The sequence below is a fragment of the Sorex araneus genome, chromosome 2, assembly GCF_027595985.1.
Source record: "Sorex araneus isolate mSorAra2 chromosome 2, mSorAra2.pri, whole genome shotgun sequence".
NCBI classification, from domain to species: Eukaryota; Metazoa; Chordata; class Mammalia; order Eulipotyphla; family Soricidae; genus Sorex; species Sorex araneus.
The window spans coordinates 11068144-11094142 of NC_073303.1; the positions used below are offsets into that span (position 1 = coordinate 11068144).

The 25999-nt window shown below is 44.6% G+C and overlaps 1 protein-coding gene and 1 non-coding gene across 10 annotated transcripts in view; both read right to left on the minus strand.

Moving 5' to 3' along the window:
- CARMIL1 (capping protein regulator and myosin 1 linker 1) overlaps positions 1-25999 on the minus strand; it is a 349297-nt gene that overhangs the window by 141882 nt on the left and 181416 nt on the right. For all 9 annotated transcript variants that reach the window (XM_055126005.1, XM_055126002.1, XM_055126001.1 and 6 more), the window contains exons 10-12: positions 24659-24747; positions 22575-22669; positions 5126-5212 (exon numbers count right to left, since the gene is read on the minus strand). In XM_055126005.1, coding sequence (XP_054981980.1) covers positions 5126-5212; positions 22575-22669; positions 24659-24747 — 271 coding nt within the window. The remainder of the gene's footprint in view (positions 1-5125; positions 5213-22574; positions 22670-24658; positions 24748-25999) is intronic.
- On the minus strand, positions 11743-11878 carry LOC129403032 (small nucleolar RNA SNORA2/SNORA34 family). The gene has a single exon (XR_008629022.1). It is a non-coding gene; the product is annotated as a small nucleolar RNA SNORA2/SNORA34 family (small nucleolar RNA).

Consider the following 25999-nt stretch of genomic DNA (forward strand, 5'->3'; position numbering starts at 1 on the left):
AGAGCCCTTGAATATTACAAGGTATGCACGAAAACCCAACATACAAATAAAAAAATAAGAAAAGGAGATGTAAAACATAATAAAAGCCAACATACATACAAATAAACAAATAAATATGAGCCAGTCTGTTGGGAGAAGGACATTCTAACTGGTGACGACCCAGTGGGGGGAGTATTGTCCAAAGAGGTGAGAAACAACAGTAGTGAAGTGGATAGAGATTTGATGAAATATGTGAGGGAAAAGGAACTGTCATGAGCTGCAGAAATGGTTATTTCTGGGGGGGAACATTGATGATTGCTTACACGACCAACTTCCTTCAGTCTGTCCAGTTATTAGCAATACTGATGCATTTTATAACGAAATAACTGTATCCCGAGCATGAAAACCATTTGTAAAATTCTCCCTTCAGTGATGTATAGGAAGACTCAATAAATATGTTCCAAAATTAGGTCAAATTAGTCTTGGTAGCAAAATGCTCCCGAGCAAGTGTGAGTGCCTGGCGGCGGGCCAGTATGTGAGCAGAATCAGGAGAGATGCGTGTTATCAGGAGAGCTGGGCTTCCCGCTGAAGGATTTCCTCCCCCCGCTCGAGCCCACATTCACAGAAGGCTTGTGCTAATAAGCACACTAATAGCAGGAAATTGCAAAAATACAGGATGGAGGGGGAGAAAAATCAGTGCTCTTATAGCACAAACTAAACACAGATTTTGATGCCATTCTTGATTCTTGATTCTAGCTGTCTAATGATTTTGACCATTTTTCATTATTTATTTTTAGAGTGTTTACAGCTGGAAAAAAAAAAAGGTGGGACCAGATGGCCTTGCATTGACATAATCTGGCAAGCAGCGGGACATTTACCAGAAATCCAGAGCACTATCAGTTAGCCACCATCTGAGGAAGAGAAGAGTATCGGGAGAGACGGGCTAGATAGCATGGGGAGATTAAAACACTGTCTTGAATTATGGAGCCATGAATATAAATGTTTGTACAGAACTAAAATATAATGTGAGTCAAATGCAGCAAGCCTAAAACAGCAACTGAATGTGAGTTTAAATCTGAAAACCTTTCACGTCCTATGTGGGTGTCTGCAAGCCTCTCGGATATCAATTAAAGAAATAAAACCAGTACCTCCACATAGTTAGGACAGGCAAGTGAAAATTCCTTGGGTCACAGTACAAGAGCATTAATGCTGAACACCCATCCTCTTAAAGGACGGCCAGTATTCGGAGGAAGAAAGGTGTGACCTTTCTTGGTGAAGGTTGAGGTCTCCTCCCTCAGAGAGCACCCAACTTTGGCCTTGGAACCCCACTTGTGTTTCCTTAGGACAGAAAAGGTTTAGGAGTCTCAGATCCTAACCCGGCCATAGAGAGATGAGTGAATAGTGCATCACGTTCTAACATGATGGCCAAAGAAATGAAATCATTAGGTTAAAACGTCAAGAAAGCAACCCTATAGAATAAAGTATCCCTAGTTTTCATACAGAGAGAATTAACACAGATAAGAAAAAAATTCAACACTACAGAGACATTACAAGAGGAAGAAACTTGCAATTTTCTCCAAAGAAATACAAAAAAACAAAATAAAAAAGAAACAATTATTTAAGAAATAACGAATGAGGAGCTGGAGCTATAGAACAGCGGGGTAGGGTGTTTGCCTTGCACTCGGCTGACCCGGGTTCAATTCCCAGCATCACATATGGTCCCCTGAGCACCGCCAGGAGTAATTCCTGAGTCAGAGCCAGGAGTAACCCCTGAGCATCGCTGGGTGGGACAAGAAAGAAAGAAAGAAAGAAGAAAGAAAGAAGAAGAAAAGAAAGAAAGAAAGAAAGAAAGAAAGAAAGAAAGAAAGAAAGAAAGAAAGAAGAAAGAAAGAAAGGAAAGGAAGGAAGGAAGGAAGGAAGGAAGGAAGGAAGGAAGGAAGGAAGGAAGGAAGGGAGAGAGAAAGAGAGAGAAAGAGAGAGAGAAAGAAAGAAAGAAAGAAAGAAAGAAAGAAAGAAAGAAAGAAAGAAAGAAAGAAAGAAAGAAAGAAAGAAAGAAAGGAGGGAGGGAGGGAGGGAGGGAGGGAGGGAGGGAGGGAGGGAGGGAGGGAGGGAGGAAGGAAGGAAGGAAGGAAGGAAGGAAGGAAGGAAGGAAGGAAGGAAACAGCGGATGAAACTAAAGTTTAACTATACCCATGGTGTTCTCTGCAGCACTAACCAAAGAGCCCAATTCTGTAAACTACCTCAATGGCTGATGACAGATGAGTGGACAGAGAATTTGGTGTAGAGACACTCTATTTAGCCATTAGATGAAATCCTCCCTCTGCCCCATGTGGCTGGGGGCTGGGGGTCTCATGCTAAGAGGAATAAGTCAGAAGGAGAGTGACAAATACTGAGCGATCTCTCGCCTAGGCAGCACGGAAAGAAACACAGCAAGGGAATATGCAACGTGCAGTGAAAATGAACCACGGGACTGAGGTCATCTAGGTGGGAAAGAAGGGAAGGGGTCTGTGGGCTGCGGTGGGGGATCCTTGACTCTTTGGGGGTAAGGTTGGTGTGGTAACATCACACCCAAAAAACCTGAAAACTTCATACTCTTATGAACAAAATTTACTGCAATAAATGAATCACTCAAAAGAGTTTAAAAAAAAATCAGAAAACTTCTGCCTATCTGTGAGGTAAACAAAGAAGAGAGAGAAAGAGCGAGAGGGAGAGAGTGTGTATGTGTGTGTCTGTCTGTATGTGCACGTCTGAGAAGGTTTCAAAGAGAAAGTAAGATAGAAGCTGAACCGGAGAGGACGAGATTCACTTCACCACGCCGGGAGCAGCGCCACTGAGGCCCAAGCATACAAGAAGTGCTCACAGTGCAGGCTGCGAATGAGGACGATGCTGGAGATGATGGAGATAACAGGATGGTGGAGACAATGACCCAGTGACTGGGGGGCTCTGTGCTCCGGAGCTCACTAGGAGGCACCGTGATGATGGAGGAACAATCGACAATGGAACACCACCTGTGTGAGTCACACCTGTGCATCTGGATGCATTGCTTCCTCTACTTGATGGTTCCGCCATCGGGCATCCAACCAACCCACCCTAGAAGGAATGGGGTGGAGCCCCAAATCGAAGAACCGGAAGACACAGAGAGCCGTTTGGAAGCTGCCCTTGGAATTTCCACCCTCTGCTACTCCCCACCTTACCATGAAGGCAACAGGCTCTGAGATGGTCAGAGCTTGTTCCTGGTAAGTGAAAGTCAGAACCCAAGCCCAGGCAACCTGGCTTGCCGACAGACACTTGACTACCACACGGTGTCCTCCAAAGAAGGTGATGGGTTTGGGTTTGGATCTGGGGCACCGGCAGGCGGCTGACTTGACTTCCTCTTGTCTCTGGGCTCAGGAATCCCTCCAGATGGAGCTCAGGTTGGCTGTGCACAAGGCGCGCACACCATCTACTGTCTGATCGCTCTGGCCCCAGACAGCGGTGTATTTATGGAAAGGCAAGACGCTTTCAGTAAACCCAAGAAACTTTCATCAAACACCTGCAGTGCAGGAGGCCAGAGGGATGGGTCGCCTGCCCTGTCGGCAAAAGATCACAAGTTTGATCCGCAGGAGCACTATGTACGAGCCTGGCGGCTCTAAGCTCTGGGCTCCCTGTCACTCCAAGTGATTGCGAGTCAGTCCCCCCTCAGCCACAGCAGATGCGACCCTAGAGAAAACTGCAAACCAGGAAGGGGCATAAATACCACAGTGAGGAAGGGTGACGCTGTGAGTGCCACAGTGACCAAGCACAACAAAAATGGGACCCCTGGGACCACGCTGAAGAAGCACAGTCCTCAGCAAGCACCTCAGCGAGCAGCCCCGTGTCCACAGAACACCACAACCAGACACAGCTGCAACCCTGGTCCCTGGGGCAAAGCATGAGGATGGGAGGACGGTGAGAGTGAAAATAAAGAAGAGAAAAGAGGACCGGAGCGACAGTACAGCGGGGTAGGCATTTGCCTTGCACACACGGCCAACCCAGGTTCAATCCTCGGCATCCCATGTGGGCCCTCGATCAATGCCAGAGTAATTCCTGAGTGTGGCAGCCCCTGAGCATTGCCAGGTGTGAAAAAAAAAAAAAGAAGGAGGAGGAGGAGGAGGAGGAGGAGGAGGAGGAGGAGGAGGAGGAGGAGGAGGAGGAGGTGGAGAAGGAGCAGGAGGAGGAGGAGGAAAAAAGAACACAGTAGCAAAGATATCCAGTAAGGGAAAATAAATAAGCACATATTTTCTAAAGTTGATATAGGGCTGACACACAGTATTGGGATTAAGGCATTTACTGGGTGGAGCTAAACTCAGGTCAGTCCTGGGCCCTCCCAGCTCCCGGGACTCTGAGCAAAGAGCTGGGCGGAGGCGCTGAGCACCCCGGATGGTCCAGAGGAAAGCGAAAGTCAACGTAGTAATAAAGAAATTGATAAAACACCGGCAGGGCTGAGGCGCCGTGCCAGGTGCTGGAGACAGAGAGGCCCAGGAGGGCACAGGCAGCAAGGAAAGCCCCGTCCCAGGGCAGGGGGACGCGTCCTCTCCGTAGTGACGTCAGCTACGTGAGTCAGGTGGGGGCCGAGGAAGCGGGAATGGGGCCCCTCGAGGCTGGGGGCACGGGGAGAGATCTCCGCGGACAGGGTCCCCATGAGGGGTTTCTGGAAGAAAGCGAAGAGCACTGAGAATTAGTGGAGGTGAGAGAGAGATGAGCGGCAGACGCAGAACGTCAGGAAAGTGGGTCGTGGAAAGGGGGGTGCTGCGGGCAGGAAACCGCAATTCCCAGCAGGGGCAGAGCCGTGGCAAGCCTCCTGGTCAGGCCAGCCGACAGCTGTTGGGCACCAGAGTCTTTCGGAGGACAGGACAAAAGAAACGCCTCCAGCCGCCTCTGGAAGCAGAAAGCACCTGGCTCGCCCCCAACTCGGGAGAGCTCAAGGGAGAAGGTGAAGGTCAGAATTCTTCTCTGCTCCTTAACGGACAGCCACATTCACGGAGTCACAGGCCGGTGACCTGCCACCTGCCTGGGCAACGCACAGATCTTCACCGCCCGGCGCAGAATTCATCACTCTAAACTAAGGCAGCGAGATGCAGCACAAGCGTCAGACACACGGTTAAGGAAATGAGAAGATATACTGTACCTTTAGGTGACAATGAGGTTTTAGACAAATTTAAATGCTTTAGTCCCTTGGGGAGTTTGGCAAATTGAATACTTAGAGAGGACACACCTGGGGGGGGAGAAAAAGAGATTATTAGAACAATCATTCTCAGAATTTCCTTTACAATACCTACAATGATCATTTTCTTTCCAAAATCAAAGCTTTTATATATATATAAAATCATCTTGATAACCATTTATAAATTGATAAGCGTCATGTCACCTTTCTTCCCCCCCCTTCCCAGGGTACAAGGAGGAGAGTATTATTACACATAATCACACAATTGACCATTAGAGATGCTTTTCTCTGAACTGAATGCTATAGCTCATGGTCTATTTCAAATGCAAACCTTCTTGGAGAGAATAGTATAATCATTTCTCTTTTCTCTTTATTATTCATTGGCGAGTGGGAGGGTGTAGCTAGAGCCATACCAAGCAGTGCTCAGGGCTTCTTCCCGGCCCCGTATTCAGAGGTCTTTCCTGGCACTGCACAAGGGACCATTTGCCAGGGAGCGAACTGGGGTTGGCCACGTGCAAGACGTACAATCTCTCCCGCCTGTTCCTTTTTAGCTTGTGCCATCACGAGTGAGCAGAGATGCCTGCCATTTAATTACTGCCAAGAAAGGTGGCCGGATAGGAACCTCACTTGAGGCAGATACTCTCCGATTGGGAAGAGGCTGTGACAAGCGACCTCAGTCGAGCCTCAGAGCAGATTTTAACTTCTTAAAGGTAGATTCCGTAGCATGAAATAATGATGGAGGGCTTCACACATTGAAAAACTTAGATATTCCTGAGGCTGGAGCTATAGTACAGTGGGTAGGGCGTTTGCCTTGCACACAGCCAACCCGGGTTCGATTCCCAGCATCCCATATGGTCCCCCGAGCACCGCCAGGGGTGATTCCTGAGTGCAGAGCCAGGAGTAACCCCTGAGCATCGCGGGTGTGACTCCCCCCAAAAAAGGCGAAAAACTTAGATATTCCTTTAATGTAACAGCCAGTCCAGGAAACTGAAGCGCAGATGGCTAATCCAGGGATGTCATGGGTGCAGACTGTATTCTGGGGGGACAGAAGTAATACACAAATGTTTGCCCTCCTACAAACCTGTCAACCTGGAGCTGCTCAGGAATGATCCCCCCAGCTTGGTCCATGTTCTAGGGGAGACCCCTAAAGCAGCATTAAGCCCATGTTCCCCCTTGATCCTATTAGCCCTTGGACTTGTCTAATAAGGAACCCAAAGGAAACTACCATGCAGGCTGAAGAGAGAGTACAGGCGGTTGGGTATTTGCCTTGCACACAGTCAACTTGGGTTCGATCCCCAGCACCATATATGGTCCCCCGCCCCCCCTCCGCACAGGAGTGATTCCTGGCCAGAAGTAAGCCCTGAGCACTGCCAGCTGTGGCCCACAAACAAACGAACGAACAAGCAGACCCACCAGGCTGGTTGCTGCCCTATAGCAGAGCCCCACATTCTCTATACACATTACCCAAATTTACCAAGAAATCCTGATAGCCTCATTTTCCCCGAGACGTGCCCTTCCGCCTCTGGAAACGGCCCTGCTCTTTCCTCAATATGCAGCACTTTCCCTTTCGCCCCCTTCACTTTTCTCGAAGTTCATCTCTTTAAGTAAAACTATTTCATGAGAGAAAGAAGGATGGAAGGAAGAGAAAGGAGCGCAGACCGAAAGGCTGTGAAATGATCTAAAGGTCACACAATTAGCTTAAGCCTCTGGATGGCTGCTTTCCCAGTGATGGTGGGTGTTCTGGAAGCTTCTACCTATCTCCCCACAATAAGTTATTGTCAAACAGGTTTTTTTGACACTCGATGAAATAGATTTAAATAGGTTTTAAACTAAATATTTCATAACCTTGAAAATGTGAATCCATATTGTCAACTGCTAAGACTGGGAGAACCATATATTTAGCTGATAGATCCTTGGAAAAGAATGACTAATAAATTCATGGGGGAGAGGTGAGTGGAGTAATTTCTAAAACCTGATTAAACCAACAGGCAAAAGAGGGGTAAGGAGGGAGGTGGAACTCACTCCCCTCAAACAGTAAAGCTAGAAAAATATCTATAGATTTTTATACTTGAGCAAGCAATGATTAAATATAAATATACTAAATACTCAAACTAGAAAGCAAAGATGGCTTATCTGAACAAAAAATATCAGATGTTTGAAAGAGCACACTTGGAAATATATGTGATCAAAAAGATTTTAAAAGCAGAAACATATGTGATCAGAAGATGTGAACATAAAATCATGGGAAGAAACATATGCAATAGACACTTGCCAAAAAAAGATAAGCTGTAACAAGATAAGCTAGACTTTAAGAAGAGTTACTAACGATTAACATCATATCTCATTAATAAAGAAGAGTAGATTTTAAACCTGTATAGTCTCAATAACAAAGTCTCAAGATATGTAAATGTAATTTGAATAATACCAAAGATAACATATATTAAACACACATAAAATAATGTGCAAACTATATGTCAGAGCAAAAACAAATGAACAAAAATTAGTATAGGTACAGATTTCAAGAGAATTAAATAGACCTAGCATAAATATATATATATATAAATTACCTAATAAATGGAAAATCTATTTCTTCAAAGTATACATGGAACACTTACAAAAAGACCATATGCTGAACCATAGTGCTGTCTTGACAAATAACACAGAATATACTCCTTAACCACAATGAAATCAGGGTGTATATTTTCTGTTAGTATGTCCTCTCTGCTACTACTAGACTAAGACAGAAATTTTAACAAGATAACCAGAAATCTCCAAATAATTAGAACTTAAGCAATATACTACTAAATAACAAATTGAGTACCCCCCAAAAAAATCACAATAAAGTAGTTTGGGGGTGAAGGGATTTGGGGGCACATCTGAGGTATTCAGGGGCTGTGTGCTTAAGTGTGACTCCTGGTGCTTAGGGGATTAAACCAGGGTCGGCCACGTGTAAGGTTCATGTCTTACCCTGCACAATCTCTCTGGTCACATAACACATTTTAAAAAAGTATCTTGATTCACATTGAAGGGGAAAAAAAATCACATTTTTGTATATAACTAGATTCATGTTTAGAAGGAACCATACACACACACAACAGTCATACACACACTACAATCATACACACACACACTACAATCATAAACACACACACATTACAATCATCCCCCCACCCAAGAAAGGACTTTCTGGCAAGCAAGTCATCTCTGACTCTGACCTTAGTGGTCACCTATCAATTAAAAAATTAATTCATTATTACAGATCTCTCCACAAGAAGAGCAGAAGCCGCCTCATGAGAAAAGAGTATTTATTATAGGATTCCAAATTTAGAGAGTTCAAGAATAAGGAAATCTGTTGCTGGAGCGATAGTACAGCAGGTAGGGCATTTGCCTTGCCTGCGGCTGACCTGGGTTCAATTCCCAGCATCCCATATGGTCCCCCGAGCTGCCGCCAGGAGTAATTCCTGAGTGTAGAGCCTGGAGTAAGCCCTGAGCATCGCTGGGTGTGACCCCCACCCCCTGAAAAAAAGAAGGGAACGGAAAAGGGAATATATATACATATATTATATTAAGTAATATTACTTAAAAAAATTAGATACCAGATTACCCAAGTTAATTAGAGGCAACCGCCACTGCCCTGCACTATGAGTTTGATCCCCAGTACCACCCCACAGACGCCCAGCCTCGTCCTAGTTCTGTGGTTCGGGCAGTAACCTGGTGTGCAGTCTCTGGCACGTGCAGATGCAAGTGAGCACAACCGAAGCACGTGACTTCTGGCAAGCAAGGCGTCTCTGAGCAGAAGGTGTACAAGTACTGCGACCACAGTATGTCACCACCTCCTACCACGAGCAATACAGCCAGGACTTGGCACAGCATCCTCAGCATCGTAATAACACTGACGGCAACAGGCAAGAGGAGGGAAAGCAGGGAGGGACGTTCGCCTTGCACGCAGCCAACCAGGGTTCGACCCTGGCATTCCATATGGTCCCCCGAGCAGGGCCAGGAGGAATTCCTGAGTGTAGAGCCTGGAGTAAGCCCTGAGCATCGCTGGGTGTGACCCCTCCCCCTCAAAAAAAAAAAAAAAAAAGAAGGGAAAGGGAATTTAAAAGCTTGAGGTATGGGCCACAGAGACAGCCGAATGAGCGGGATTGCAGCCTGTTACGTAACCGAGCAAATGGGCGGAGTCAACGCCAGGCGCCACTTGGCCACCTGACCGCTGGATATAGCCCTTATGTTCCCCGTGCGATGCTGGGTCTGAGCAGCACCACAGCACTAAGCCTACGTATCCAGCCTCCCCGAACACGCATGCGCGCACACACGCACACATAGGGAGGTTCCCAAGCACCACTTGAAAGTCTGCAGCCGGTCATGAAAGAGTAGAAATTAGGTACTGAATATAATACAGAAGACCTAGGTGGCCTTCCGTACAGCAACGACTTTCTAGATATAACATCCAAGGTGCCATCTTGAAAAAAATAAGAAATCAGCTGGACTTGACCGAGAGTTTACAGCTCAGCCCTACTGCAGAGAATGAGGCGACAAGCCAGAGACTCGGAGATGTTGGCAAGGAACACATCTGCTAAAGTTGCTATGCGGAGTATACGTGGGCCTCTTCAAACTCAACAGGGGAATAACCAAATTAGAAAGTGAATTCAACACTTGAGTAGGCATGGCACCCAAGAAGACATCGAGAACAAATAAGACCATCATACATCATCAAAAACCTCTAATTAAAACAATGGGATACTAGCACAAGCCCATGAGAACCGTTAAAAATAGGGACTACTAGGGCTGAAGAGATAGCTCAGAGGTTACAGGGTTTTGCACAGGTTGGTCAGGGTTTGATCCCCAGCACCACATTTGGTCCCCAGGAGTTAGCTCTGAGCATCAAGCCCCAGGAGTAAGGCCCCGAACAGCTGGCTGTGGTCCCAAACCAAAACCAAGCAACAATAACAACAACCAAATTTGCCTGGTCAACGTTTGTGTTGACAGGCTGTAGAGCCAGAGACTCCCAAACACGGCTGGTGGAAATGCAGAATGATGTAGTCACTATGAAGACATTTTGTTGGTTTCTTACAACACTAAAGACAGTCTCAATCAGACAGCAACCTTTCTCTTTGGTATTTATTCAATGGTGCTGAAAACCATACGAGATGCTAGAAAAGGCAAGACAACGGGGACAGTAGAAAGAACTGTGTCTCTCTGGGACAAGGATAAAGAGGTGGAATATCGGATTTTCAGGGCAGAAATTCCTCTGTAAGACAGTCTAATGGTGATCCAGGCCATCCCACATTTGTCCAGACACACAGAATGAAGAGCAGCGTGCTTTAGCCTTTTCACACTGCGGACCTGAATCTGTCCCAAACTCCAGTCCACGGCGGGGCATTTAGAACCACAGTCTTTAACCTTTCGACATCTGTGGACCAGCAGCTGAAGAATGCTGATGGAGAACGGCAGGAGTGACCCTTCACTTAGATTATGGACTTGGGGCTACTGTATGTGTCCAGGTAGGTTCTCTGATGGCTACAAACACATCGTTCTCTTGGGGATGATCAGAACAGGGCAGATGGCATCTGTGGGGACAGGGACTTGAAGAGATTCCATTCCTTCTGCTCAATTTTGTGGTTAAAATAAAACTGCTCTAAAATTGCAGTCCTCTAAAAAGGAGGGAAGATGGCCACGTTCGCACTTTTAAATTCTGATTCACAGTCACCGCTGCCTCCTCATCACCAACTTTCTTTACATAAATTGTTTTTTAACTTAGCAAACCATATGCGATGACAACATCTTTTTTAAAATCCCCTAAGCCATGCTCTACATCTCCAAGTCATGCAGAAAATATGGCATAGATCAAAGCTAAAACCTACTACTGAAACTAACCTAGTGTGGCTTTGTTTGTCTTTCAGAAGATGAACATCGCCCACTTTCCTGTGTCCCATGCTGCTGCAATACCATATGAAACTGAGAGCACCTGTAACCCAACCCGAGGGCAGACAGAACAGCTACTTCCGGTCTCCGGCAAAACACCCTCCCAGCTCTTCATCCTTAGACACGAATTGTGCTTAAATAGGAAGACTGACAATAAGAAATAAAGACTCCAGTAGCACTTTCCTTATAAGTAACAAAAATTGAAGCCCCTGAATTAGAATAATGGTAACAAAAGTCATGCTCAATTGTTTGTTTAAAAGTTTTAAAAAATGGGGCTGGAGCAATAGTACAGCAGGTAGGACCTTTGCCTTGCACGCGGCCAACCAGGGTCCGATTCCCAGCATCCCATATGGTCCTGTGAGCACTGCCAGGGGTGATTCCTGAGTGCAGAGCCAGGAGTAACCCCTGTGCATTGCCAGGTGTGACCCAAAAAGCAAAAAAAAAGAAAAGTTTTAAAAAAATGTTGAAATAAAGGTAAAGAGATTAAAAGCAAAGAGAAAACATTCACACTATGTTAAATATATACATGAAAATAAAACATGAAAACACTTTAAAGAGAACCAGAGACATGGATGCAAGATAAACTGGTGAAGGTATTTTTAAAAGCAAATTCCAGGCTGAGGAACTAGCTGCTGCTGCTTCTTTTTAAAAAACTGGGTTGTTTCTTCCAAATGAAAAGGCCATTCTCTGCTGAGGTTCTGGAACAGCTAAAGACCCCAGGATGAGAGTCCTTGGGGTCCCTGCTTGAAACCAACAGCTGTAGTGTGGTCAGTAGTCTTCAGTCACACCCATAACTAGCTGCTTCTTTTTTTTTCCCTGCTTTTTGGGTCACACCCGGCAATGCACAGGGGTTACTCCTGACTTTGCACTCAGGAATTACTCCTGGCGGTGCTCAGGGGACCCTATGGGATGCTGGAAATTGAACCCGGGTCGGCTGCGTGGAAGGCAAACGCCCTACCCGCTGTGCTACTGCTCCGGTCCCAACTAGCTTCTTTCTCAATAAAACATTTTGCTTTCATTTCCTAGACATCTACCAGACATAAATCTATTCTGTTTCTTTCTTTTTTTTTTAAAGAAATATCATGTTGCTAAGTGCTAATGGAATAAAAAGCTTTTTTTTCTTTTTACAATGAGAACCAAGTTGATCTGTGAAAACAGATTATTACACAAAGGGTCTATCACTTGGGAGTCCTTTAGAACTGAAGCCCTGGCTATATAAATAAACAAAAATTTTAGGGATGGGGTGAAAGCTAAGAGGCTGAGCACTTTCTGAAACCACTTACTCAATCCAATGCCATGGAAGAAATCAATCACCAAGAAAACATTTCCTCCCAAAGACAAGACAGAAGAGATTGTTCCACTTTGAGGCAAAACTACTCGATACTCACTACAACTTCAGAGCAGCGAATTAGAACAAAATTTATCACTAAAACATCTAGTTTGGAGAGTTCTGTGATGGATTACCCTTCTTATGACTGATTTTGTTTTTAATATGTGTCAATTTTAAGGGAAAATGATATATTTTTTGTTCTTCCAAAATTTAGCTATTGTAGTTCCTTCTGCTGTGAGATATTTATGCCTATTTTTTTCAAAAATGTAATTCCAAATTGTTTTGTACATAATTTTTCATCTGATACCACTAACTTACAAAGACAGGAAATTAAAGTTGACATGCAGATTTAAGTCATTTATCAATCATGCAAAAAACATGATAAAAATCATATGAAATTCTAAGACTTAGACATTGTGAAGTTACTGATTCTCATAATACAAAAGAAGATTTAGGAAGGTTCTTATTAACTGAAAGCAACAATATTAATAATTTATCCAGAGTATGCCTCTAGAGAACTAATGTATATATGTATATTTGTGTGAATATATACGTGTACACTATAAAACCAAGCTCCCAGACATCTGACAGCCTAGTTCTCTCTTTTGGAGAACCTGGCAGGCTACCAAGAGTTTCTTGCCCACATGGGGGAGAGCCTAGCAAACTCCCCGTGGCATATTCATATGCCAAATACAGTAACAATTATGGGTCTCATTCCCCTGACCCTGAAGAGCCTCTAATGCTCTTCCATTGGGAAGGACGAGTAAAGAGCGGCTGCTAAAATCTCAGGGCTAGGATGAATGGAGACGTTACTGGGCCTGCTCGAGCAAAGCGATGATCAACAGGATGACAGTGATATAGTGATAAACATATACACATATATTTCTTTGTTGTCTGTTAAAGACATAGATTTGAATATGTGAACATAATCTTGGTATTAGGTGTAAATACACAGTGAAATATCTCAATTTCATAAACACAGCTGATAGAAAAAGATTCAAGAACTAGGGAAACTGTAGAACTGTAGCACTGTCATCTCATTGTTCATTGATTTGCTTGATCGAGAACCAGTAACGTCTCCATTGTGTGACTTGTTACTATTTTTGGCATATCAAATACACCACAGGTAGCTTGCCAGGCTCTGCCATGCAGGCAGGTGGGATACTCTCAGTAGCTTGCCGGGCTCTCCGAGAGGGATGAAGGAATTGAACCCGGGTCGGTTGCGTGCAAGGAGTCCATACTGAATAGTTCAAAATTCAAATCTATGCACTTTCTATTTTTGAATCTTCTTTCATCCCATATAACTAGAAAAATATCAACCGCATATGGCTAAAAATATGATTCTAAACAAAAAAGCACTTTTACACGATATTATTGAGTATAAAGGCTGTAAATACTATGTAAAAAGCTCATATTCCAATAAAGACACAGATTTCTTTCCTACCACTTTCAAAGAAAATCCAGACACAACAGAGAGTGACAGCGACAGTGCAGGAGGCTGACTGATTATTCAGCAAGTTCAGGAGGGAGTTTCAACAAGTGCTTCTTAGGGATGACTCCCCAAGCCTTACCCAAATCATGTAAACACAGTTTCTCATTGACAAAAGGGGAATAATAGGGCTGGGAGGTAGCTCAAAACACTGGATTCAGGAGTCGTGGGTTTGATCTCCAGTACCACAGGGTCCCCAGAGCACCACTGGGTGAAGCTTTCCCCCACAGAGGAAAAAAAAAGGGGGGTAGGGGGGAGATAATAATACTTACACTATCGAACTGGACAAGGCTATTTTATTCCTCAAATGGGATGATCAAGTCAACATTTCTTGAGTACACAGTAGCAATCAGTTATTATCCTGTCATCGCATCATCTCATTTAATCTTTAAAGCACCCTTAAGTGGTAGGTACTACTACTATTATCTATTTTTAAGGAATCATAGAGAAGTTAAGTAACTTAGCCAAGAAAACTCAGCTACAAAGAGGCAAAGCCCAGAATCAAATTCCAGGACTCTCTGGGCTCCACAGACAGAAAGGAAAGATATAAAGCACCCAAAGAAACCATAAGCAACCACTGTACAATCTCTTCTTCCTGTCTGACATAGAAGATAAAATCACAGTCACCGACTGTCAGAAAAAAAATATTAGGGTATGTCAGGTCAATGTTTCTAAAAGAAAAACACCCCGAGCAGGGATTACAAACCAACTTCAAACAAAATAATCCAATTTAGAACAAAGGGAGGAGGTTTGTCAGGCTGGCAAGGCAAGATAATAAAAACGAGGGTGACTGGGAAGAACAACGAGGAAGAATGGAATATGCGTGTGCAAAGTGGAATGTGCGTGTGGAATGTTCAAGGAAGGAAAGAGCTGAAACGAGCAGAGAGAACTGGATTCCCTGACATGTTCAGCTTCGATCCAAGAAGAGACATCAAACCCAAAGAGTTAGTCATGGGAAGATAATTAAACCAGTAGACTGTGAAAAAAAAAAGCCTATTCTCATTTACATATATATGCTTTCAACTCTGGAATCTAAAGTATGTTACATTAAATTTTAGTTTATACTTGGACAATGGTCAAAATCAGATAGTGATCACTAATGGAGCCTCACTGATTTATTTTCTGATCATTCTATTTTCCGGTCCTTCAAGTTTTGTTGAAATAAGCAACATAAGGTGAATTTATTATGTGCCAAAGGGGACAGGCTGGATTGGGAGAGAAACTGGGGATATTGGTGGAAGGAAGGCCACACTGATGGTGTTTAGAACACTAAATGCTTGAAATAACTGTATAATGAACAACTTTGTAAATCATGGTATTTTTAATAAAACTCAATTTAAAAAAAAGATGAGTCTATTGTTTCCCTGAAGTGAGTTATAAAGTAGACAGCACTAAAAAATAAAGATGAATTTCTAAATTGAAAAAAAAAATAACGAGCTGGAGTGATAGCCCAGCAGGTAGAGTGTTTGCCTTGCATGCAGTCGACCCGGGTTCAATTCCCAGCATCACATATGGTCCCCTGAGCACCACCAGGAGTAATTTCTGAGTGCAGAGCCAGGAGTAATTCTTGTGCATTGCCAGGTGTGACCCAAAAATCAAAAAACAAAACTAAACAGAACAAAAAGCAAAACAAAACACTATACTGCATACATTAGCCAGCCCAGAGAATCACCAAAGAACAAATGGATAAAATTAAACTCTTTTTTGTTCTTTCTACCATGATCCACACAATGAAAGTTGACATCCTGATGCAGAACCTTATTAAAAATATATATAATAGTAAGAGTCAGAGAGATAGTACAGTGGTTAAGGCACTTGCTTTGTATGTGGCTGACCTGGGCTCCATCCCCAGTACTACACACGATCTCCCGATCACTGCCAGGAGTGAAAGCTGACTACAGGGCCAGGAGCAAGCCCTGAGCAGCACTGAGAGTGGCCCCAAGCCCACTCTCTGCCCTTTTTAGGTCACAGAGCTGGCACGGGAATTAAGGAGTGTGCCTTGCACACACGGTGGGCCCAGGTTGAATCCCGGATATCAAATATGGTCCGTGGGGCACAGCTAGGAGAACAGAGTCAGGAATAAGCATAGGGGACCACCAGCTGTGGCCCCAAACCAAACAAAATTATAATAATATAAGGCCCTGCCAGCTCTGTGATACAGAGCCTGCCTTGAAGGTATGAGGCCACAAATTCACCCACCACCTTGTGTAAATGTGGTCCTCGGAGAACCCATTTATGATCTCCAGTATCGCAGCAACGTGAGATCTCCCCAGCACTGCAACCCCGCCCCCCAAAGAGTGCAATCCCCAGCGAGCCCCACAAATAAGTGAGACCCCCATTAGCCACAAAAAGAAGGAAAAGGGGAACACCATAAGCACACACATTAGAAACTCAAAATAATGTTTTCCTAGAAAATAGACCTCTCTTTTCGCTTATTTCCAATCATTTTGACCGAAGTAACACGGCATCTGAGCATCTGAGTTTTCAGAGGACACCGATGCAAGTTAACATCTTCATGAAGTTCATCTCTGAAAATCCAATTCTATCCTTCATCGTACGATTGTCCCCTTTGACCTGATTTACCTACTTCTCTTCCCATTTCCCTTGTGATAATCACTGATGCTGTCTTCTATTCTAAAAGTATTCTTTAATGGGCTGGTGAGATAGATCAGGGGTCAAGACACTCGTCCTGGACGCGATCAACCCCAACTGAGTCACTCCCAGGAGCGGCCTCCAAGCACAGAACCAGAAGTAGCCTCTGAGCAACCCCTGGGTGTGACCTCAAAACTTACAAAGAAAAAACATTTTTTTATCTGCTTCTTTGGTTTTTGGTTTCTTGATGTATCACATGTGAGTGAAACAACCACAGAGTGTCCATTTCTTTACTGATTTCACTTAATATTATATCCTCTAGGTCCAAGGGCTTCAAGTGGCAGGGTTTATAATACATATAAATATATTATTTACATTATAGCTGAATAATATTCCATTGTGTACAGAAACCAAATCTTGGGACCAGATAGTTTAGTGGGTAGGGCACTTTCCTTGCATGCAGTTGACCTGGGTTTGACTCCTGGTACCCCATATAATCCCTCAGTTTTGCCAGGGTTTCCCTGAGCGCAAAGCTCTGAACACTGCCTGGTATGGCCCAAAATTTAAAAATAAGGAAATCGGACCTTTATCCAAGCATCTGACAATGGTGTTTAGGTATTTTCAAGCTCCCGTAACTAGGGCTGCAATAAACTTGAAAAGTGCAAATATTTCTTTGAATTAATGTGCTTGTATTTGTTGGGGAAATATGCAAACGTAGGATAATGGGATCATATCAAACACCATTTTTTTCAGCATAGACACACAGTTTTAATTTATCTTGGAGGGAGTGGGATTAAAATCACAGCTGGCAGGAATAAATCTGGCTACCTGTAAGGCAAGCACCTTAACCCTTGTACTCTCCAGCCTCTCTGTGGTGCATTTATTTAGTTGAATTTTTAAATTTTTAACATTTTTGGGGTCTGTTTGGGGGCCATATCCAGTGGTGCTCAGGACTTACTCCTGGCACCACGTAGGGGAATCACTCATGGCTGTGCCAGGGATCAAACCAGGGTTGGCACGGGCAAGGCAAGCACCTTCACCCTGTACTAGCACTCCAGCCCTGTTAATTCTTAAGGAGTGTCCCTATTGCTTCCCATAATGAATAATGGGAACCCCCACTGACACCCCCACCCTCACCGCAGGAAGCACTCTCTCCAACACCTCTATCTCTGGTCTCTTAGTTAATAGTCATTCACATGGGGGGCAGGGATGATCCCGCACTATGATTTTTCTATTCCATTTCCTTTTATTAGAAAATCCTTCTTAGGCCAGAGCAATAGTAAAGCGGGTAGGACATTTGTCTTGCATGCGGCCAACCGGATTCCATCCCTGGCATCCCATATGGTCCCCCAGGTACCGCCAGGAGTAATTCTTGAGCATCGCTAGATGTGACTCCAAAGGAAAATAAAATGCTTCTCATGAACTAGTCAATGTATCTCAAGACCTGCTAATGGTCTTTGCCCTGCAGTGTGGAGCCAGCTGGTCCCTGGGCTGGTTTCCCAAGGGGGAGGAGGACGCCTGGGTCCTGAGTCCGCTTGACACCTGTGTGGTTCTTGCAGAGAGAGCAGGGGCGGCATTACTCAGTCTACACCGCTGCCACCTACGTCCTCTGACTTAACCTCCCCCAGCAGCGGCCTCTCAAACACACAAGGTTTCCTGTCCTTTGTACGCACACCTGCAAAAAGCGAGCTATGTGGGTCCCAGATGGACTACAGGAACTTCCACACACAGAACAAGGCGCCCAACTTTCCAAGAGTCTCCAAGAAAGTATCCCCCGGAGCAAGAGCAAAAATCAAATTCCACCTGGTGTTTCAATTCCTCAGAATTCTGGGCTGCCCGATTGTGCACAACCTACTTGTGTTGTTTCTCTTGAAGTATCTTTGGAAAATAATCTTCCCTAGTTTGGTTCCCTTTTTGTAAGATAAAATTCAATTACAAATCCCCTATCATGCTTTTTAAAAAAAATTTTTTATTGCTTCCCAACATAAAATAACATGAAAAACCTCAGCAACAAAAACCATGACAAATTTGTCCTTTAGACTGAAATTCTTCTTAAGTGTTTTGTTCTCAGTTGGATTTATTCTTGTGGAATTCTCATCCATGAGCAGAAAAGCTACCAATCACCTTCACAAATGCAGCTTGAATAAAACAACCATAAAGAAACTGTTCAGAAGGTTTAGTTCCAGAATGAAGAAAGGTAGGAAGTACAGTGCTGGTGTTTGTCCAAGCGCCAGACCAGCATTTACAGCTATGAATGAGTCGAGAAGTCGCAGGAACCAGAAAGTCTTAGCTTGAGAAATTATCTTCAGCAATGGCACAAACATCGGCACATATGTGAGCAGATGCCACATGAAGAATCCAAACACACACTTAAGCTCAGGAAAAATGTCCTTCAAATGACCCATGATTCATTCTATCAGCTAGGGGTGGGCTGTAGGAAGATGAAAAACGTCAAGAAATGCCATCTTCGAACACATCAAGACTCCGTCTTTAAGGTTCATAATTTTTTTTTTCTTTTTGGGTCACACCCAGCGATGCACAGGAGTTATCCTGGCTCATGCACTCAGGAATTACCCCTGGCGGTGCTCGGGGAACCATATGGGATGCTGGGAATTGAACCTGGGTCGGCTGCATGCAAGGCAAACACCATCCCCGCTGTGCAATGACTCCAGCCCCTAAGGTTCATGATTTTCAAGTGCAATTAAAAAGGGGCCTGAGATGAGGCTCAAAGGGCTACAGCACCCCATGATTGGATATCCTCAGGCTGAAGTCTGACACCCCTCAGCACTGCTGGAAGCACACTTACCCCCACCCCCTCCACACCACCTCTAAAAAAAGGGTCAAGTGCAATAAGAGCAAACACACGGAGTGAGCGAGGGGTGTGGCTCAGTGGTCAGCACGGGCCATGCATGAGTGAGGAACCGAGCGAATTCAGTCCCCAGTGCCACACACCACACACGGGGCAAAGGACAAAACTGAACTGTGAATGGTGAACGAAACAGAGCGTACACATACACTAACAGTCACACACTCCTGACACTTGTTACAATGCGACGTTACTACAATAAAAGAGATTTTGAAATAAAAATTTGAAAGGAAATTAAGAGTAATGAAGTAAGTTTCTTTTCTGGGAGATAGGGGGTGGAGGGGTTTGGGCCACACCCAAGAGAGCTTGCTCAGGGATCACTCCTGGCAGGGCTCAGGGGGCCAGATGAAGAAGTGCTAGGGGTGATTCCAGCAAGGCGAACACCTTCCCCAGCTGTGTTCCTCTGGCCTCATTATACGTGGGGTACCAGGACAGGCAGGGAGCAATCAAATCTGGGAAGGATGAGAAACAGGAGTGGGGGTGAGAAGGAAAAAGCTGGAAGAGGGGGAATGGCTGCATCTAATTATTAAGCAGCAGGATGAAATTCCGGCAATCCCCGACAATGAAGCGAAAAGGGAAGGTCTGGTTGATGGATCTGTTCTGAATCCATCAGCGGGGCAGTGTGGCCGAGCCACGATGCCCAGGAAGCACATACCGGGAAAAGACTTTAGACCGGACATTCCTGGCGGCCTCCAGAATGTGGCACTCTGGGTCTGGCACCGTCCACTTACCAGTTTTTTGGGTTTTTTTTTTTTTTGGTTCATTTCAACCATGTCTCAGCCAGTCCCAACAGCAATACTCTCTTGTTGCCAAATAGTGCTCTACCTCTGGGTGAGTCCACATTTGGTTTATCCACTCACCAGTGACGGACATTTGGGGCGTTTCCACTTGGGGGCTATTATGAATAGCTGCCAACATTCGCTCGCGAGTCTTTGGTAGATGCAGGCCCCATTTCTCAAGGGTGAGACCTGGGAACGGAATGGCTGGGTGGTGCGGCCGCTCTGGGTTGCACTTGGCAAAGATCGTTTAACCAGTTTCCAGAGCGGCTGCGGCGGTTCAGTCCCGCCATGCACGTGGGGGTTTCCGCCTGCTACCTTTTCTCTGACATGATGGTTGGAGCAAGCTGGCGAGGTTTAAAATGGGCATTGCACTGTGGTGTGAGAAGGCTTCCCCAGGCACCCCTGAGGGTCCCCTTCCTGGTCTGGGCGCTGCTCTGTTTCATGTTCTCTGCTTTCTTATATTCCCTTCTCACGGCACTAGACTAATCTACACTAGCAGCAAGGAGAACATCGGTTTCCCCCTAAAAATACGACCATATCACTGAGAAATTCCAGTTCTCCAGAGACAGGCATTCATTATTTTTCTACTCTGGCTTCTATTAGAGAGTCTAGATTTCAAAAAGGAAATCTAGGTCTGACCTCTCCTTTGGAATCACGGCTGTAGATGCTGGGAAGCGACTCTTTTCTGTGGGGCCACAGCCAGGGGTGCTTATTCCTGGTCCTGCACTCAAGGATCGCTCCTGGGAGGATTTAGGGGGGGCATATGGGGTGCTGGGGGTCAAACCTGGTCAGCTGCAGGCAAGGCAAGTGCCCTCCCCAATGCACAATCTCTCCAACCCCTGGGAAGCTACTGTTCCATTTGACTTGAATAGCACATGTGTGTCTCTCCAACACAGAACAGTCTATTATGGGAAGAGGAGCACATCTGAGTGTCTCAATTCAATCAGTAACCCTGATCAAATATCTGTTTCAAGAGCAAAGGTCCTTATTCAACAATACTGGAAAACACGTTGGTAACAGCTGATGAAGAGAAAACATTCCCTCCGGAGATAAGCTCTTTGTTCTTACACCTGTCTATCAATGTGCTCCTGAGAATTCAAGTAACTCCTCTAAAATCAAAAACGACTTGGAGCCAGAGAAATAGAACAGTGGGTACAGTGCTTACCTTGCACACAGCCACCTCGGGGTTGATCCTCAGCATGACATACGATCCCTCAAGCCCCACCAGGAGTGATCCCTGAGCGCAGCGCCAGGATTAAGCCCTGAGCACCACCAGGTGTCACCTCCCCCAGCCAAGATGACACAAACAAACACAGAAATCAATAAAAGTCTTCTCTTGCTCCATGCAAAAACTTTAAATGAAGCATTTTCCTGCCACACCAGGAACTCCGAGTTTTCCCTGCACTCACTCCAATCAGATGGAATACTCAAGAGAGTCAAGGTAGGCAGAATGACAGGAATGTCTCCGAGATCCCTACCCTCTGAAAAACCCGCCCTATATACTTTCTATAAATGTGTGGGTGGTGATGAGTCTGACAGCAATGACATGATTAGGTTACTAATGAGTGAACTAGACAAATCAATCGACTCTGATTGTCCTGGCTAGGTCCGACCTAGTCAAGTGGGTGGTTTACAACAAAGCAAGCATCAGGGGCTGGAGAGATGGTAAGAAGACATTAAGGCATTTGTCCTGCCTGCACCCAGATGGATTCCCCAGCACCACATCTGGTCCCCCAAACACCACGAGGATGGCCCCTGAATACAGAGTCAGGGGTAAGTCCAGAAGACTGCCAGGGGTGACTCAAATGCTGCCCCCTTGCGCCCCCAAATGAAAGCCAAGCCTCAGACAGATGTGCTCTGAACACAACGTAAACTCAGACTGTGAGGAGGGAGACCCGGGCACAGCCGCTGGCCACTAGGAGTAGCCCTGGATGGCCAGCTAAAGAACAGACAGCAGTCTCCAGCCGTCAGCCGTCAGCCGTCAGCCTCAAAAAATGAACTCTGCCAATTGTCCACAGAGCTTGATATGACCGCCAGGTCACGGACAAGATCCCAGATGAGTCTCCTAAGCCACTGAAAGTCCAGTTCGACTGGACCCCGATGACAGATCCAAGCAAACTCCGAGAGAATCAAGTTGTGGTCTGTTAGGCTGCCACGTTTGTGGCCATTGGTTCTGCTGCAATAAATAACAAATCAACGGTTTCCAAAGAACATCCTGCTTTCCTTTGTATCACTTTGAAAGAAACTAATCAGATGACAAAATTTTAGTGTGAACACTTCCATTAAGGGATGAAAAGAAGGAAGTCAACAAAAGCAAAGGCGGAACTTATCATTCCAACTACATTCCATCACAGCCCGCCCCCCTTCGCACTCCCCCGCCCCCCAATCCTCCTTCAATTCTGACAGCCATGGACATGGGGCCGCGTTGGTACCTCGGTCCTCCAGTGGGTTGCCGGCAAGGTTGATCGTGTGCAGGCCAGAGTTGGGATTATGCGCTAGAGCATTGGTGAGCTTTTGTGCAAAATCTCTGCAAAGACAAAGCAAACAATGAGAGTCAATACCACAAAATGTACAACTGCTCAAAGGAAACATGTACAGCTAGAAAAGCTGTATTGAAATATCAAATGAAGGCTTTTTCTTCAACAATAGAAATATATTTGTCATAGAGCTGTCAATGTGCTGTCCCCAATATATCCTCATTTGGGAAAGTGAAAATCCAGAATCACAGCAGGCCACTTTTTGATTAACCAACATTTTGTCTAAGAGCAAAAGGCAAAATGACTGCCCTTTCAAAGACGCTATTAATAGAACTACCTGGTCCCTCTTGGGCTGAAAAACAAAACAAAACAAAACAAAGAAACAAACAATAACAAAGTTCAAAACTTGAACCTGCTGTTCATCAAACTTGCAATGGGCTGTTCCCACTGCACCTTGCTTCTCCTTTTGCAATGCTCCTGAGTGCAGAACGGTGCTAATTACTGAGTTGAAAAGCGACAATTGCTAGCACTGTATTTTAACAATGGCAGAAAAATCAAAATCACTATTTTAGCTATGTTTAACTGAAAATAACACACCAAGAGCTATGATTATAAAATTTTCAGCCCTCTTTTCTTAGTAATGACTCTGTCCTAGCCAATTCAAACTCTTCCGACTCCCAGTAAGGCTGAACCACTAGATGAAGACTATAAAGTAGGTGAAATTTTTTCAAAGAGAGAGAAATGACCAAAATTTACTCAAAGCAAAGCAGTAAGATTATATAAAATCTTATATATCGTGATTATCATTAGTCATAGTACAAGCTAAGATCAAGAACATGAATGAAAGAGTAGCACACCACAATTAATGGAGTGTAAAGTAGAAGGTCTCGTCTCAGTCAAAAAACACATATATATTAGCACACAAGGCTCAACCTGTAAAAACATGTTAGTAATATCTCATGCAAGGGCTTAAGGGCTCCAACGGGAGATACAACAACCTTCACACACTTTCCTCTAAGAAAACTTTTTTGGATCATTTTCAGCAGATTATTCATAACAAGCAATACAAAATAAATTATTTAGTATATGCTTTGGGGGCAAACTTGGGTGATGGTGGAAAAATGAGAAATAATGGTGCTGGGATTGGTGTTGTAATATTGGATGTAATGTTACTGTGAACAACTTTATAAAAACAAAAAAGGGGCCAGAGCGATAGCACAGTGGGTAGGGCATTTGCCTTGTGCGCAGCCAACCTGGGTTCGATTCCCAGAATCCCATATGGTCCCCCAAGCACTGCCAGGAGTAATTCATGAGTGCATGAGCCAGGAATAATCCCTGAGTATCACCAGGTGTGACCCAAAAAGCAAAAAAGTAAAATAAAATAAAATTTTTAAAAAGCAACATGAATGATACCTCCCAAAGCATTTCATATATATTCATCCCCACAATGCTAACATTTTAATGCAGGCAAAACTACCCCCAGTTTATAGATGCAGAGACTGAGGCACCAAGTTTCAATCTGCCCAAAGTCATGAAGTATTTGTTCCAGGTTCCCTGCTTTCAACCCCTACACCATGCCGCACCTTCAAGATTTTCCGGTCATATAACATGCAAAAGGAGAGAGAAAGAGTAATAGAGAACGAGCCTGCCACAGAGGCAGGGAGGTGGGTGTGTGGGGGAGAGGAGGGATAGAGTGAGGGTGGCAGAAGGGATAGTGGGAACATTGGTGGTGGAGAATGAACACTGGTGGAGGGATGGGTACTCGATCATTGTATGTATGACTGAAATGTAATTATGAAAGTTTCTTAGTCTGCAACTGCATCTCACAGTGATTCATTAAAAAGAAAAAATAATATTATCCAGTCATGCAATTGCAAAGCACTTATAACATTCTTGATCACTGTGATAAACAACAGGAATTTTTAAACAGAGAAAACTCTATGTATTTGCAGTTCCACTCTTCTAACTATATATTGGCTTTGAGAGGAAGGGATAAAAGTTTGAAAGCAACAGATTCAAACGTTCAGTAAAGTACTCACGTCCTAAGTCCAGCATTTTCCAACACCAATTCCTCCAATCGATTAGATCTGCTGACCACTCTCAAGATCTGTTCGCAGACATCACTGGACTGGAAGAGAAAAGCGTTTTGTGATCAGACGCTGCGAGTCTAAAAACAGTCTCAGTTCTCGGGTACAAATCTATGCAAGTGTAAAGTTTTGATGAGATAAATCATTTTGTGTATCCTTTTACTCCACAAACCTCAACTGAGGGGTAGAGAGAGAGGACAAGGTTTAAGGTACGTAGCTTGCATGTGATTGACCCAGTTTAATCCTGGCACCCCATATGGTTTTGAACATTGTCGGGAGTGAGCCCTGAGCACAGAACCAGGAGTGGACCCTGAGCACCGCTGGAAGCAGCCCCCAACCCCCCTACCCCACCTCCAAAAACAAACCTCAACTGAGCATCAACAATTATGCAGCCTCACAGTGACAGTTTGGGGAATTCTGTGACATAAAGGACAGGGCACATACCAGCAGAGCAATCAGAAAATACACAATGAAAGAAATATGTTTATTTTTTAAATTACAAAATGGTCATTCTGGTAATGGTATGAGCACATAGTGGGGCCTCTCCTCCTATCTTAATTAAGAAAACCAAAAGGAATTTTCAAAGAAAGTGATATTAAAAGATATTTCAAAAGAAAGTGGGAAACTGAAGACCATGAGAGACCAATGATGAGGGGGCCGGAGTGGTAGGCCAGCAGGGAGGGTTCAATCCCCAGTACCCCAGATGGTCTCCCAAGCACTGCAAGGAATGATCCCTGAGCTCAGAGTGAGGAGCAATCCCTGAGCACTGCCAAGTGTAGCCCCAAAACCAAATAAAGAGTTGAGAGAGAGAGGGAGAGAGAGAGAGAGAGAGAGAGAGAGAGAGAGAGAGAGAGAGAGAGAGAGAGAGAGCGTAATCATGAGATTGAGATTGATAAATGTCTCTGGATTTTTGTCTTTTGGTTTTTGTGGTCCACACCCGGGCTTACTCCTAGCTCTGTCCTCGTGTGGCCACTCCTGGCAGAACTCAGGGCCTGACACGCAGTGCAAACACCAAAGAGGGCTGAGCACTCGAGGCAAGGGCCTTCACCCCTGGACTATCTCTCTAGCCTGATAAATATCACTTCACTGAACTCTCGCCTCAGCCAGGCACTGGACTCAACCTTCACGTATATTTCATTATAAGACTATTAAGTATTATTATTCCCTTTTTATAGGTAAGACAATTAAGGTCTAAATATGTCAGAAACTTTAATGAGGTATTGAGTCAGTATTTGATAGGAAGCTATTTGATAGCTATAATTAAAATTTCCTAATCACTATTCTCTAAAGAGG